Source organism: Trichoderma aggressivum (assembly GCF_033847375.1).
Source record: "Trichoderma aggressivum f. europaeum strain CBS 100526 chromosome Unknown scaffold_013, whole genome shotgun sequence".
In the NCBI taxonomy this organism is placed as follows: Eukaryota; Fungi; Ascomycota; class Sordariomycetes; order Hypocreales; family Hypocreaceae; genus Trichoderma; species Trichoderma aggressivum.
The window spans coordinates 576266-591286 of NW_026946379.1; the positions used below are offsets into that span (position 1 = coordinate 576266).

The following is a 15021-nucleotide window of genomic DNA, read 5'->3' on the forward strand; positions in this document are numbered from 1 at the left end:
ATTAGAGTATCGTTATAGAAATTTAGATTGAACAGACGTACAAGTATTCATTTTTAAATTCCACCATATCCCATTTATCTAAATCCAACACTCAATTCTTTTCCGGTACAAACTCAATGACAACTTTCCCTTTTCGGTTCCGTATCGAGGCATGCTTATGTGCCTGAACCACCTTATCAAGAGGGAAAACCTCAATCGCTATAGGTTTAATCGCCCCCTCATCGATCAACCGTGCCACCTTATCCAGCGTTTCGGCCTTTGGTGTGACAACGAAGAAGAGCCACTTCACATTGGGGAAATCATCCAGCTCCTCAGGTCGACCTTTTCCATACTCCCATGCCGCCGGAGGCTGTCCAACTGTGATGATGTGACCGTGGCTTTTTACCGTCGTCCATGTCTTGGCCAAGACTGGGTTCCCAACGGTGTCGATAACGACATCAACATCCGTGATTGTATCCTCCCAATTAGGACCGTTGTAGTCAACGAGCTGGCTGGCGCCAAGTGCTCTTAATGAATCGTGATGTTGGGCGCTTGAGAGGGCAACAACCTCAGCACCGACTAGTCGAGAGGCCATCTGTACAACGATGACGCCCACAGCACCAGAAGCTCCAGTAACAAGGACCTTCTGCCCCTTTTGTAAATTAGCACGCTCAAAAATAGATTCCCAAGCAGTCAGCAAAGGAATTGGCAGCGCAGATGCCTGAGCGTAGCTCAAAGATTTTGGTTTCCTGGCTACTTCGTCGCTCTCCACGATGGCATACTCTGCTTGTCCCAGCCCCCTCCAGCCATGGATCATGGAGTAAACTTCATCTCCAACCTTCAAGTCTCCTTTGTAATTCGGGCCCAGCTCAGCGACTTCTCCAGAGATGTCGTGGCCCGGAATGCGAATGGGATGCTCCCACAATTCCCACCAGGTGATTTCATCTCCAGTCAGCCCCGCAGCGTGAACCTTGATGAGAATCTCACCATTTTTTGGTGATGGCTTTGGGACGGCGGGGTTGAGCGTGACTTGAGGATTGGCTTTGGTGCCCAGGACTTCGACGGCTTTCATCATGACGGAACTTGGCAATTAAAGTGGTTCAATGTCTCGTATGGGTGTATTAGTTCAACTTCAACGTTCTTTACTATTTATATATTTATATGAAAACGTATCTTACTCTTCAGAGCTCATATAAAAGCCACTGACAGCTGACATCTGATTTCGTCATCTCGGATGATGGTGGATTCCCGATTCGGGTCGGGTCTCCCGAAGTGGCTACTCGATTGGGCAAGATTCGGTTCGGGTGGTGGCGACTCGGGTCACAGATCTATAAGCTTGACAGTTTCTGCAATATCATGGGGGAAGGCATTATATATTATATAGGATTTGATGTTTCTGCCGACGTAAATATCGTAACCTCTTTCGAATTTCAAGCGTGTCACAATCATCTCCGCGGCTCAGGGATCGTATCGACAGGGTCGCAAGGTTGTCATCGAAACTGCGCTAGAAATATATATTCCAAGTTGCATCACATTTAATATCACATTTAATACCCATGGCTAACCAATAGAGAAAATACAACTTATATGATTTACAATTTCGAGGGCCCTGATTGTGATTGCATCGCATGAATAAAAGGCAACCAATCCAAAGATGACCCAAACTGGCATGTCTCAGCCATCCGAGTCTCTGAGTTGCCTCATACGGTTCTCCCAAGCAATAGTTAAAACGCCTACTTAAAACATCAATACAGCAAAGCAATGACCAACCTCGCAATATATCTTCTCCCAACATTCATCATCATCCCAGCCTCGCTCTTCACGCCGAAACACATCACCCATCGCCGTCCTCGACCGAGCTCTCGAGTCAGCGCCCGCATTGGTTTGGCACTCGGCTACCCCTGTCTAGCAGGGAAGCCATTCCTTTCAATACCACCTCATCGAATCGCCATGCCTTCCCGCCCATCCCTCTCTCCGCAGTCCCGTCCAAAAGATTCATCGCCCCCAATGCACTCCGTCTCCGCAAGGCGCATGGCAAAGACACTGTCTTGCATGAGACGGGTCCTGCGAACTAGACGGGATATTCTCCGAGGCAAAAGCCTCAACTCAGCATTCCACAGCTCCATCATCAACTTGTCCATAACGCTTAGATGTCTCCCTCGCACAGCTCGAAAACCCCCCACACAGCAGCCAAATCTCAACAATGGCAGAAGCAGTCGGTCTAGCCCTCAGCGTCCTCCCCATCGTCATCTGGGCGCTGGAGAAGTACTCGGAGCCTTTGGAAGCATACACCGGGTATCACAATGCAATCAGCACGCTTCAGGCCAACCTGCAGATCCAGCGGATGCATCTCGAGGCGACCTTTCAGAGCATCGGCTTGCGACACCCGACGCCGCGCGAGCTGCATGAGTGCCTGCGCCAAAAGTTTCCGCAGAACCACCGTGAGATTCTCTTTATTATTCGGCAGATGGACGACATGATGATGAAATTGATGGAGAATCTACAAGTAGACATGAGCCGCAAAGTAAGATGGTTTCTTTTTTGTAGTCGCTTTTGTCCCGCGTTCTTCCTCCATCATAAAGCATTCTGTACTTACTTTGTAAACTCCAGCCCTTGTGGACACACGAATCTTCCGAAAGGGCATCGTGGGAATGGCGCCGCGTCAAACGAAGTTTCCGCGCAAAGAAATGCGACAAGATCATCCACGATCTGCGCAACTGGAACGACGACCTCCGGCATCTCATAGAAAGCGCAGCAACTCTCCCACATGACGAGAGCTACGCCATGAGGAGAGTAAGGCGGCTGTACAATAGGAGCAACTGCGAATCAGTCCGAAACACCCTTCGAGCTCTCCATCGAGCGCTTCAGGCAGGGTTAGATAGGGATGGCGCGAAGAGCCATCAGGTGTGTATCGAGCTAAACAGCCTTCACGCAGGAGGGATTCCTCTTTTGACGTTTCGAATTGGTATTTTGCACGAGTTGGATGATGCTCGAACTGCTCCGTGGAGAGTCTTTTATGCCGCTGAAGAAGCAACCAAAAAGTCCACGGGTTTAGATTCACCGCCAATGTCGCCACATTCGTTACGATCCAGACCGTCGACTCTCCGGTCGAGACGATCATCCTATTCACAAGGGTTACGCGAGATGGCACATGGCATATGGAGCAAATCGCGAGATTCATTCAAACAACTCCCCACCCCAAGAGGTCCGTATTCTCCAAGTTCCTCACTCGCAAACAGCCCATCTAACTCAACATTTCCAAACCACAGCCAGCGTAGAAGACACATCAATCATCCCAAGCATCTCCGAAATCATCGCCCCCAGCCCTCCCCCCATAACCAATCTCTGCAACGACTTCGACTCATCCCCCCACGAAGACGTCTTCGGCTCCCTCAAAGACCCAACCCCCTCATCATCCCACGAACAAACAATCTTCTCCCTAAGCCACGTATCGCGAAACCACGACGCAATCCTACGAGACGTCTCCCTCGAGAAAATCATCGCCACGGAATCCCAGCGCGTAGCTCCCGCCATCCAACCCCTCTCCGCAAAACGAAGATACGGCATCGCCGCCTCCCTCGCTTGGGCGGTCCTATACCTCTCCGGCAGCCCCTGGCTCTCCCACGGCCTAGACAGACGCAAAGTCAAGCTCTTCCTCCAACGAAAACAAGCAAACGGCTACATAAGCCTTTCCGAGAAAGTCTACCTCTCATGCATAATCTCCAAGACGTCGCTCCCATCGCCAGCATCGTCATCCACCTCGCTCGGTCAAACAACCCCAAAGAACCTCATCTTCGAGCTCGGCATTCTCCTCATCGAACTCGCCGTCAATCAATCCTTCAGCCAAGAGTCACTCTCTGCTATACTTCAACACGATTACCGCCCGCTGAAGCACTACCTTGATCGTGTAGAGCTAGAAGCTGGGATATACTACTTCAACGCCGCTCAGCGATGCGTATACAGTGTCTTTCTCGCTGATCAAGAGCAGATGGACTTTGATCTGGATAAGTTCCAGCATGAGTTTTACAGTACGGTTGTGGCGCCTCTGCAAGCGACGTATGAGGCGCGATAGTGAACATCAAAGGCATCAGGCGTTGAACAGAAGATCGAGGTTTTATCTTACAGAGCACGTATGTTTGGTTTAATAAGCCGAGGAGCTGGTCCAACTCAAGCTCATCTTCCTCTGAACATTGCCACATAATTGCTTATACTGGCAGCTCAATCATCATCATAATACCCAACATGACGCACAAGTCACATATCAGACTTGAACAAGTATCTCAATAAACTTATAAAAAGCTTCATCTTGCACACCTCTAATACAACTATGCCCAAACCATTACCTCATGCCTGCCACACAATAAGTAAAAAGTAATACATCTAACAATGCCGCCAACCCTCACTCCCGCCATCATCCCAAGAACCACACATGCATCTCCGATGAAAAAAACCACACATTGAATTCCCATCGCCTAACCCTTTGCTTTACTTTAATATATATGTATGTATAAAAAAAAAAGGAACCCTTATCATCGCCGCTTGTGCTCATCCCTCTTGTATCCTAGATGCAGTGGCAAGCATTGTCTGAAAATAATAATAAGAGAGGCACGGGCCCCATTCGAAAAGCCCCATGCCTCACACAAGTAAGAACCGTTTTCCGCCGTCGCACCCCTCCTCCAGATACCCCAAAACAAGATACAACACGAGCCTGTCGCCAATCGCCTCCCTCATTGGTATAGATGAGACGTTGTAGCCGTGTCCTAACACCTTGTGCTTGTTGGTGTTTTTTTTCCTTGGTCTGTATTAAGTTCGTGCACTTCATTAATGGCCGGCTCCATAAGCGGAAGAACCAGGCCGTTCTTTATTCAAATTTCCAAAAGAAGAAGAAGAAAAAGGCCCCCCAATCTCCTTTTATTCGTTTATGGTGAGGCCCAGCCACCTGCGACGTCAACCCACTCGGCCAGACATGAACCGTCCTTACCCTCAACGTCAACAATGTCGGTATCACATCGGCAGCGGCATCCGACTCCGTTCTCCTTGGGTTCGTCCCAGCTTTCCCAGTACTCGTCTTCTTCTTTTCGTTTCCGCTCATCCGGAGTCGTCATCTCGAGGAAGGGGGGTCGAGGAAGCTGTCGAGCAGGGGCATTGGCGGGGCAGTGCTGGATAGTCGTGTGTCGATATCCAAAGTCTCTGAAGTAGTGAATGTCTCGAGGGGCTAGCAGAGCACCGGCAGCTAGAGAGTGGATGGGAGCATCTCCCCACTAATAGCCGAGTTAGTTGACATGCTAAATTCTCATCCTGCAAGATGCGGTTCCATGGTTGCAACTTACCCGTTCCATCCAGAATCCACCACTCCGGTCCATCATCTGGAAGAAATCGTTATACTCCTTGCTGCGGAACCAGCTGAGCTTTGCGATTTCGAAGTTGGACCAAAAGTGGCACATGTTGTATTTTTCCCCCTCCATAGCCTCGGGATCAATGGGGGGTAGACTGGCCGGCTTTCCCTGCAAAACTTCGTCGGGCAGTGGTGGGTTGGGGTCCTCGTGCTCCTCCTTGTGTTCCTGGGGTTCCACAAACATCTCCCAAAGACCCTGTGACGTCAGGTTGTTCGTTCGCTTATAAGCCGAGGCATAACGGAAGATGTTGGGGACGGTTTCGCGAAGCTCCTTGACCGCAATCGTGAAGCCATACGTCTTGTTGTTCTCGATCATCTTGAGGAATGGGTCGCTAGTCATCCATGTTAGTGGTGATGTTACCGGGTACACGACCCATGGGAAACATACTAGGTAATGTCGCAGAAGTAAGTGATTTCGGGCTCGACGCGCCAGTACCACTCGTACTTTAGCAGCAGAGGGTGGTTGTAGAAGAAGCTGAATCGCAAACGGTCAGTCATGAAAGCATTGTCTTGATGAAGGAGAAGGCTCACCCAGAGTAGAAGCGGCACATGAAGTGGTAACTCTCCATACCACCATACATGACGGCAGCATCACCCTGCTTGGCAATACCCTCCTTTGCGACCTTCTCATCGATCCAGTCGGGGAAGCCCCATGTGCCCGGCTCAACCTTGCCAAACTCGACGTTTGCCGAAGTATAGTTCCTCACAGTCGCCTTGAAGTTTTCGTCGAAGTCTGCGTCGTTGAGGAACACATAGGGGTAGTGGTACCATCGGTTGAAGTGTCGCTCAACAGACTTGATGGACTGGATGACTCCATCAATCTCCTTGTTGCGGGCCAAGACAACGAATGCAGCGTTGGCTCGGGGCGTCGATGTATCGGGCTCGAGACAGCCGGTAACGAAGACCTTGTCATGCTTTTCGCTGATTTTTCTGCACACAAAAACACAATCAGCAATACGAAAACGTGAGGGAAGACGGCGCTTAACCATACCGAATAGCGGGCGGCGAGCCGGCGGGCATCAATATCCTGCCTGGAGAGCTGGGATGCCTGACGAACAGGACCAGGATGAGCACAACCACCAGCACCGGGAAGACGAGAACGACGCCCAATGGGATGGAGACTGCAGAGTTGCCGCGCAGACGCAGTGGCCGCTGGAAAAAGGCCAAGCTGGACGACAGCCCCTTGTTTCTTGAACGCTTCTCATCCGACGTCGGAAGTTCTGAATGGCGTCCCGCGCCCGATTTTGATCGCCTGAACAAGTCCATGGCGACGAGCAACCAGCCTGCCTATGCGGCAGGAACAACAACAACAACAACAACAAGTCAAATATCGACGTGTGAGTCAGTCGAGCAGAGGGGAATCAGGTCGCAGCTGACGACGACTGGCTTCGTATCGAATGTGGTGTGGAGATGTGGCAGTGGCAGTATAGAGGCCAGATCTGTGATAGCAGGGACTTGGTAATCAGGGGTGCTTTTTTTTTTGGGTGTCGGAGGGGGAAATCGAATTGGATTAGATTGTCGATACGCCGTCCAGAGTCATGCCAATCGAGCGAAAAGACCGGGCCAAACACAATATCCAGCAAGGCAATTCCGTGCCTCGTCGATGTCAGGGATTGAATGCCGCCCAAGCAGCAAAACAAGATAAGGATCGAGGCAAATGTCAACGCGCTTCCCCGGCTGGAAATTGGATGCGCCTCTTCGCGGGGCACCGGCCAGAATCGGACTCCAATCTCAGTCTCGCGCGGCAAGATAAGGCGCCTCGCAGCGAGAAGCGTCGCTGTCAGTCCGTCGTCGAGGCCAATGGGATTCTGGAACTCGTGATTTGATTTTTTTTATTTTCCCTCGACAGGGCAAAAACGAGAAGAGGGAGAAGTTGCTAAGACCTCGCCTCTGGAGCAAGCCCAGACCGCTGTTGATTGGGGAATTTGCCTGATCTAGCGTGGGCCGGCGGTTTTTGGGCTTGGGACGAAAGGCTCGGATTTTCAGGGCCTGCCGACAAGGTCAATTGCACGTGCTGCTGTTGCGGAGTACTTGGCCCGCCAAGCATTGCCGCAGCGGAAAGCTTGTATCGCATACCAGCATCTGAAACGAGCGACTTGCCGGATGCCAATTGCGCTATAGCCAACCAGTGGCCACTTGAATCATGAATTTTCCGAGCAGGAGCAAGGGGTCGAGCCAACAAAAAGAGACTAGCGGAACATTGATTTTCCCCCCATTTCTGCGCGGCAGATAATCCGAGTCTCCGATCTACCTCCACGTTAATTTCCTCTCCACTGCTCGATCTTCAGTGGAAGCAAAAAGCAATGATTCCGCCCGGGCTCGAACCGGGGACCTTTTCGGTGGCGTCAACGCATGTTGTTAACGAAATGTCATGACCAACTAGACCACGGAACCGTCATATTACCTGATTGGTTGATCTGGGACGCCTGGAAGCAGCTCTAAGAAAGTTGGAACAACCACAGCAAATCAAAGAGACGTCGAAGCAATCCTTCAAGGCGACAGACAACTCCAACTTGCTCTCTCATCACAAACCAGGCCTCACCATGTCACAAAAAATCAACTCCAAAAACCTGTCCTACAATTCTTCTCTCCCGCCTTTCCTCGCAGCTCTCCGGGCCCAGGCATCCGGTGCTTCAGGTCCGGACCCGATCCTCTCAGCACAGCGTCGCAGTGGGAAGAAGCGATCCAGCAGCGAAGAGGCGGAAGATGCTCCGTTGGTTGTCGACGAAGATGGAAACACGATTGAGGACCTCAAAGTCAACAAAGACGGCACCGTGGAAGAAACGCCAAATGAGGAAGCCGACAAAGGGGCCAAGGACGGAACTCTAGACGCAGAGCAGGACAAGGCGAATAAAGGCGAATCGGAACCAGCCAAGGCTTCGATAGGAGGAAGGAAACGCAAGGTCGGCAAAGTGATTGGCGAAGATGCTCACGATGAAGTTGCCAAGCCTTCTACGGAGAAGAAGACTGAGGCTGCGAAGAAAGGCGCAGATGATGCCGAGCAGGCTACCAACCGCAAGACCAAGAAGAAGGCAAAGAAGATTAAGCTGAGCTTTGACGAGGAAGAGGGCTGAGTTATCAGCATCTGAACGAATGGCGACTCATGTGCGAATCAAGCTTTATACAACAGCGAGCAAACTGTTGGGAGCAATTCACCTCATACGCTTACGGATCACCTATTTATGTCTACACAGCAACAACTCCGTTCTTCAAACTCGACATTTGGAGGCTAGGTAGGGGCTTGACACTGATGGTTTAACTACCACGATCTCAACGCCGAGGGATCCCGCCTACATTGCGCAATCTTAATGACCGTCTCCGTTCTTGTCGCAAAGACACTGGGGGCAAGACAGACGCGCATTTAGAACAACAGACGATACAAGCAACCAGCCGGCATCAGCATTAGATAATTCAAGAAAACACACACAGCCCCCCCAAATCTTGTCAATGTTTTGTGATTCACATTGCAACAAAGTCATGAGTATCTACAGAATACACAGCTGCCTCCCACTGCCCGCAGGCATGGGCCTTTCGCTTCCACCCCACTCTTGCGCCTTGATAGTACATCGCCTCAAACCCTTCCACCGAAATTTTGTCCTTCCATGGTCGAAGTTGTGCATTTATCGGTAGCGGTACTCGGGCTTGACGAAGTCGGCGAAAGTCTTGGGCTCCTCGATCTCCTGGGCGTGGTGGTGGTGGCCGTGGTCCTCGGCACCGACGTACTCCATCTTGTAGACGCTGCCGCACTCGGGGCATCGCTCAATGGGGCGCTCCTTGGTCAGCTGCAATTTTTCGAGGGGACACGTCAGCCTATTTGCGTATTTTTTGTTATATTCAGCCCGAGGTTTTCACTTACACCGAGCCAGATGACGACGTGGGAGTCGGCGGGGGAGCCGGTGCAGCCAGCGAGCTGCTCCTCGCCGGCGGAGCGGACCAGGATGGGGTTCTCCAAGGTTCCCTTGCGGCTGGCGTCGAGGGGGCGCATGTCGAAGACGTCGACGCCCTCCATCTTTCCGAGGATTTCGAGACGCTCGAGACCGGTGGCCTGTTCGAGATCGGTGGGGACGGTGCCGGGCTGGCCACCGGGTCCGACGAGGTCCTCCTCGACCTTGACCTCTGTTGCGCGGGATCAAGCTCTGTGGTTAGCAATTGCCCATGCTGCGGGGTGAAGGAAGACAGGTAGCTAGTTGTAGAAGCTATATGCATCATGTATAAGAAAGAGAAAAACAACAACATACCAGACAGAGTCTTGTAGGTGCCGACCTTCTTCTGGGCAGTGCCGGCTAGAGCAGCAGCCTGCTCGCTGGGGGTTGACGGAGTAGCAGCAGAACCTGTTCAAATCGTCCATCACGTCAGCCTCAAAGCTCCACGAATAACAATCCTCACATCCCGCCCCAACCGCAAGTTCCTCCCCAAAACACCCAAGCAACAACATCCAACCACAACGTCAGAGGGGGGGTCACGGAAAAAAAGATCAAAGTCATACGGCGAGCAAAGGAAGTGGCGAAACCGCGGGCAATGGCCGGAGTGACGGCGGCGCGGCGAGCCGCAGCGATGGCAGAGCGTTGCAAGAACATGATTGTCGACAAAGGCCAGGGGGGCAAAAGTTGGTGATGAGAGTGGAAAGAGAGGTTCGGATTCGGTTCGTTCGAGGGATTTGCGGATGGTCTGATTTGCGATGCCATTTTCGGGGTTGGATGGATACTGGGTCCCCCACTTTTGGATGGGCATTGGCCAATGGCGGGAGGGGGATTGGAAGCACGTGACTAAGCTTTTGTGTGTGAGCTGAGCTTATGGGCTGTGAGTGAGTGAGTGTGAAGTGTGTGTTATTTGAGATGCCGAGATATAGGCGCCATAGCTATACATTGGGAACAGAATACACAAAAGAAAGCTAGATTAGCTATTCAACTGGTTTACTAAGTTCCCTGTGATGTGTAAGATATCTTTAAAGCACTGTATAATGGTTAATCTGTGATAAGACCTGCTCAATATCGTCATGTAGAACAGAACCAACGTCAAGTATGTACCCATCTCCCCAACCGCATAGGTAGCTACCTATAATAGCAAGTGTAGATAAACAGACACAATCAAAGACGTGCAAACAACCTCGATGTAGAATTAAAAAGACTAGGGCAGCTATCAACTAGAGCAACAGGAGCTATACCCCCAAGTAAACCAGCCTCACCAGATGCCACATCGCCCGATGAGGGGGCATCCCAACCAGCTGTGTATAGAGCTTAAACAGCTTGCATCCCGAAAGGACAAAGACCCAACCCTGTCGCAATGAAGAAACTCCAAATCAAAAGCAAATTCCGCATGCCAATTGGCCATCAACCATAGATTCCCTTCACCTCGTTCCCCTTCCCTCCCAGCATGCGCATCAACACTTCCAAAATTCGCCCTTTGCCCCCATGACCCGTGCTGCCATACACACTTTACAGGGCATCACACTCACTGTAAAGTGCTCAATTTCTCTTGGGGCGTTGCTGAGAGCGTTGTTGCTGCTTCTGTCCAGCCCTATAGGCGTTCACACCGGCATAGATGGGCGGGCCAGCAGCAAGTCGGGCACGTCGTTGAACCGGTCGAGCCACAGCTGGAGCAGCTTCGGGGCGACTGTCCACAATATCATCCCTCGAAATCTTCACTCTCGGTCGAGGAGCAGCCGCTGCATAGGGCAGAGTCGTCTGCTTCAAGGTTTTTTTCCGATTCTTGCCCTTGTGGCCGTAGTTACCCAAGTGGTTCCGCTTGGCGGCCGAGAGCAGGACCGCATATCTCACGACAGAGTCCTGGTACGTCTTGGCACCGGTTTGTTCCGAGTCATCAGCGAGTTTGTAGACGACAGTCCGAATGAAACTTTTGGGATTGTCCCATGGGTTGGCAAGCAAGCTGCCCACCTTCTTGATGATGCGCCATCTGATGAAGTCAAACGGGTCCATCGCGAGGTCTCCGGTGTTGTATAGATGCTGAAGGTCGGAAATCTTGCAAACGAGTCGATACATGAGCTCTTTCTGGCAAAAACCTCGTGGAGGAAGAAATCTCTTGGCGACGAGTTGATTGGGATGATACTTGCTGCCCTCGCCAAAGATTTCTCTAATCTTCTTGAACTTGCTAGAGTTGTCCGAAAGGTGCTTGTGTGCCTTGAGCGCGTCGTTGCTGGGGTTGAGTTGGATACGCTTGTGCGCTTCTTCCTTCATCACGGCCTCTGGTTCTTGCTCTGCCAGAAATACCTCAAGAGAGTCCCAGGAGCTTTCCTAGTACTCGGAATTCTCCTGAATACGTCGCACTGGCGTGCCGTTGAGAAGAAATGGTTCCACATATGTGCTTCCGTCAGGCGAAAGCTTGTACACGCTGTCGTATGGCGTTTTGAGCACGGCTTTCAAGGCGGCCTCATCTCTCGGAAGGAGAGAGTTGACATCTTCATTCGAGATATTCATGATGGGCGATCCGAGATGAATGTATCTTGACCTTTGAAAGGGGTTATCTTGTCTGGTGTTGCACGCAAATGTTAGTTGGTATCTTGCGCGGCAGAATTATCGTAGACTCACTGCTTCCTCGAGTGCAGATGCTCGGCGGGTAGAAATGGAGCAGCGTGTATAAAGCACACTCCAAAAGCTGTGAAAGCTGTTTTGAAGATGTATTAAGAAGAGATCGATGTAATAGCCAAAGACACTTTTGTGATAAAAGTTCTGGCTGGCGAGAAGGTTGGAGTAGATGAAAAGTGTAGGAAGAAATAAAGAGAGATAAAACGAAAAGGCGTGATTTTATAGCAGTATCATCAAACGCGCATTCACGTGCTCTACAGGTAAGTAACTTAACTGCCAAGAGTCTGCACGAGGCTTCAAGCTCGGCTGCCTCACAGCTGGCAGTCTCTGGTGGCAGCTGGCGGTAAACAGCCCTGGAGGAAACAGATGGATGGCGTAAGCTGTCAATAGCAAACAGAGCTGAGATTAAATAGAACAGTGAATCAGTGACAGTGGATGCCTGTGATTGACTGCGTTTGTTTGCTCTGAATTAGTGTTGAATCCAGCAGAGAAGGGGGGTTAGGGAAGAGAGATGCCCACGTACAAGTGTGTATATTCGGGCTTCCCAGCACAGCTCAAGTAAGCTATTAGACTATTAGATTCATTTAATCCATTTTCAATAATTAATAGCTCATGTAGTGTATCTAGTCTTTCTTCCTCTATATCTCTATCCCGGTGTCCCATACGCCTTACGCTGTACAGTACCGTCATTACGCAAATCCCCTAAGCATCATACATCTCTCCAACAAATCCTCAGTCAACCCCTTTCCACCCACCATCACAGCTTCTCTCCCATCTTCTTCTTCTTCTTGGTCAAATCGCTCGACGGCACGGCTACTCCGTCCTGATAACCGCTCGCCACGTGCTTCCCCTCCGGACTCCATATCCTAACCTCCATCATTGCTCTCCCTGCACTCACTCTCGGCCACCAAACCTCTTGAATCCACCACCCATCTCCCTTCATGACCGCCTCGTCAGCATTGACGTGCACATAGAAGGAATACGACAAGCTAGCCGCAGAGCCGAGGTTGAAGCCCCAGCCAAGATGATTGGTGAGCATAATGAGCCCGTTGCGGTCAGCCTCGTACGCGTGTGCAACAATATGCGCATTGGGATCGTTCTCGGAAATCGGCTTATACGGTCGGTAGAGAATAAGCTCGCGCCGTTCAGGCACTTCTTTATCAGCATTGTACGCCTTCATGTCAACCTTGTACATGTCCAGCATAGGGAAGCCTCCGTGGCCAGCGTTGGGGAAGATTCTCGTAACAGCATCGACATCCACCTGAGGACTGGCCTCCCACTGGTCCGGCGCTCGTTGCGAAAGGATGTCTGCATAGCGTTCCTGTGCCGATCCTTTGATCTGCCGCTCTGTAGGCGACGGCATGGGACGCTTGAACGTTGCGAGACAGGTGAAGTTGACGGCGCCCAGCGGCCGATTCGCATCGGACTCGGGAAAGGGGCCGTTAGGAGCATCTGAAGCCTCTGTGGGCTGCCGTGCCTGGACCAGCTTGGTGGTGAATGAACGGCTTGAGTGGACATTCGTCACATCATAGACGAATGGCCGATCAATCGCGCCAGCTTTTGTAAAGACGCCTTGGATGGACTAACATACAGGTCCAGTCAGCAAACGGCTCTTGTCAAAATGGTTTCAGACTCACATGAATGCCCAGTTTGTCACTGCCATTGCCATGGCCATTCTCTTCTTCTTCTTCCACCGCTCTCGCAGCCGCCAAGGGTGCCTGGGCGAAGACGTGGCCTCCAAACGCAGCTGGGTTGAAGTCGACTGTGTTGCCCTTTTTATACCCTTCATGGTCGATTGATCCCCATGGCAGCTCATTCCCGGGCCTCCAGGCTGGTGTACGGCTGATGAATCTCTTGACGGGATCCTGTGAGCCGTTCTGGGCATCTGGGAGTCGCGAGAGCCTCAGGGCCTCGTAGAGGTCATTGCGTGGGATCGCAGCTGGTGCATCCTTGTTGGAGGCCATGGTCGAAAGCACGAGTACGAGTCCAGGTGCTGTGATGCGTGGTTTGACAATGTGGATTGACAATGCTCTCTCTCTCAATCCTCGTTTGTAATCCAGCTTTATCCACTGCGCGCATCATCAATCATCCAGCAAATTGATGCAGCTGAAGTGTCTAAGGCACGACCCCCGGCCATCTTCATATACAGCCGTGCAGCTGCTATTGAACCTCGGCTCCCAACCCACAGGCACTAGCTGCACCCCGTAATTGCCGGCCATATATCCGCAGTTACTCGAGCAGATCCAGATAGGCTATTGAGGGCCATGTTGATCCCACTGCTTTTTCTTGTTCTTTGCTTAATTCCTATTTATGCAAGATTATTTTTCTTTTCTTTTTTCACATATAAGTTGAAAGTGAAGCCTGCGTCAGCCGTGGCTTTGGTCGGTCCAAGTGCGAATACTGCTGCTGGAGCACTGTACATGTAATCACAAACATGTGCAACAATTCGTCAAGAACCATTGATGAGTAATCCATAAATAGTGCTGGATTACACTACCACATCTAGCAATCAATTTGTCCTTACCGGGAAACCAGCCAGGATAACCAATATGTACAGTTGCTAAATAGACCCTCGAAAAGTAATGTTGGCTAAGTTGTCCTAGAGGCAATAGAACGTGAATCTAAAGCCTATCTCAGTTCCCGAGTTTCACATGGCTAGGCTGAATGCGATAGCCGAGGAGAGCCATAAATCCTTACGTAATCATTTGGTCACTAACAGTTTCACGAGAATGTTATAGCACTTCTTTAAACAAGACTTATATTTGACGCTCAGTATAATATCACTAACATACAATAACGCACCAAAGTTGTATCAACAAGCGTCTTCTATGAGTTGGGGATATATATCATTTCATTTTGTAAAGGCAAGGCGAGATGCGGCTCCAGACGTGCATCATGTCTTGCTACAATAATACGCAGCTTGGCAGCCTACCCTGCCATTCCAGTGAATCCGCAGCTTTTATTCCTCCATCAAGAACAATTAACATCAACAGCATTCATCAATCAATCAATCATTCAAAAAAAAACGTAGTCCAATCTAACTCGACTTTTAAAAAACAAAACAAACAAAACAAACAAAACAAAGTTTATAATCCCTGTTGACGC

The 15021-nt window shown here is 50.7% G+C and overlaps 7 protein-coding genes across 7 annotated transcripts; 2 read left to right on the forward strand and 5 right to left on the reverse strand.

Moving 5' to 3' along the window:
* Positions 1–91: 91 nt before the first annotated feature.
* Positions 92–1054, reverse strand: Triagg1_4307 (uncharacterized protein; the record flags this gene model as incomplete). Its single annotated transcript, XM_062898696.1, has 1 exon — positions 92–1054. The coding sequence occupies one exon, from the start codon at positions 1052–1054 to the stop codon at positions 92–94; it is 963 nt and encodes a 320-aa protein (XP_062756814.1).
* A 1128-nt stretch (positions 1055–2182) lies between these two features.
* Triagg1_4308 (uncharacterized protein) lies at positions 2183–4051 on the forward strand (the record flags this gene model as incomplete). Its single annotated transcript, XM_062898697.1, has 3 exons — positions 2183–2503; positions 2590–3028; positions 3072–4051. The coding sequence occupies 3 exons, from the start codon at positions 2183–2185 to the stop codon at positions 4049–4051; spliced, it is 1740 nt and encodes a 579-aa protein (XP_062756815.1).
* Positions 4052–4898: 847 nt separating this feature from the next.
* Positions 4899–6640, reverse strand: Triagg1_4309 (CAZyme family GT15; the record flags this gene model as incomplete). The annotated part of the gene is made up of 5 exons (XM_062898699.1): positions 4899–5240; positions 5310–5706; positions 5763–5849; positions 5906–6304; positions 6366–6640. The coding sequence occupies 5 exons, from the start codon at positions 6638–6640 to the stop codon at positions 4899–4901; spliced, it is 1500 nt and encodes a 499-aa protein (XP_062756816.1).
* A 1277-nt stretch (positions 6641–7917) lies between these two features.
* Triagg1_4310 (uncharacterized protein) lies at positions 7918–8448 on the forward strand (the record flags this gene model as incomplete). Its single annotated transcript, XM_062898700.1, has 1 exon — positions 7918–8448. The coding sequence occupies one exon, from the start codon at positions 7918–7920 to the stop codon at positions 8446–8448; it is 531 nt and encodes a 176-aa protein (XP_062756817.1).
* A 546-nt stretch (positions 8449–8994) lies between these two features.
* Triagg1_4311 (uncharacterized protein) lies at positions 8995–10059 on the reverse strand (the record flags this gene model as incomplete). The annotated part of the gene is made up of 4 exons (XM_062898701.1): positions 8995–9156; positions 9231–9490; positions 9613–9705; positions 9861–10059. The coding sequence occupies 4 exons, from the start codon at positions 10057–10059 to the stop codon at positions 8995–8997; spliced, it is 714 nt and encodes a 237-aa protein (XP_062756818.1).
* Positions 10060–10839: 780 nt separating this feature from the next.
* On the reverse strand, positions 10840–11808 carry Triagg1_4312 (uncharacterized protein; the record flags this gene model as incomplete). Its single annotated transcript, XM_062898702.1, has 2 exons — positions 10840–11588; positions 11652–11808. The coding sequence occupies 2 exons, from the start codon at positions 11806–11808 to the stop codon at positions 10840–10842; spliced, it is 906 nt and encodes a 301-aa protein (XP_062756819.1).
* An 865-nt stretch (positions 11809–12673) lies between these two features.
* On the reverse strand, positions 12674–13880 carry Triagg1_4313 (uncharacterized protein; the record flags this gene model as incomplete). Its single annotated transcript, XM_062898703.1, has 2 exons — positions 12674–13498; positions 13554–13880. 2 exons carry the CDS (start codon positions 13878–13880, stop codon positions 12674–12676), a joined length of 1152 nt encoding a protein of 383 aa, XP_062756820.1.
* Positions 13881–15021: the final 1141 nt, after the last annotated feature.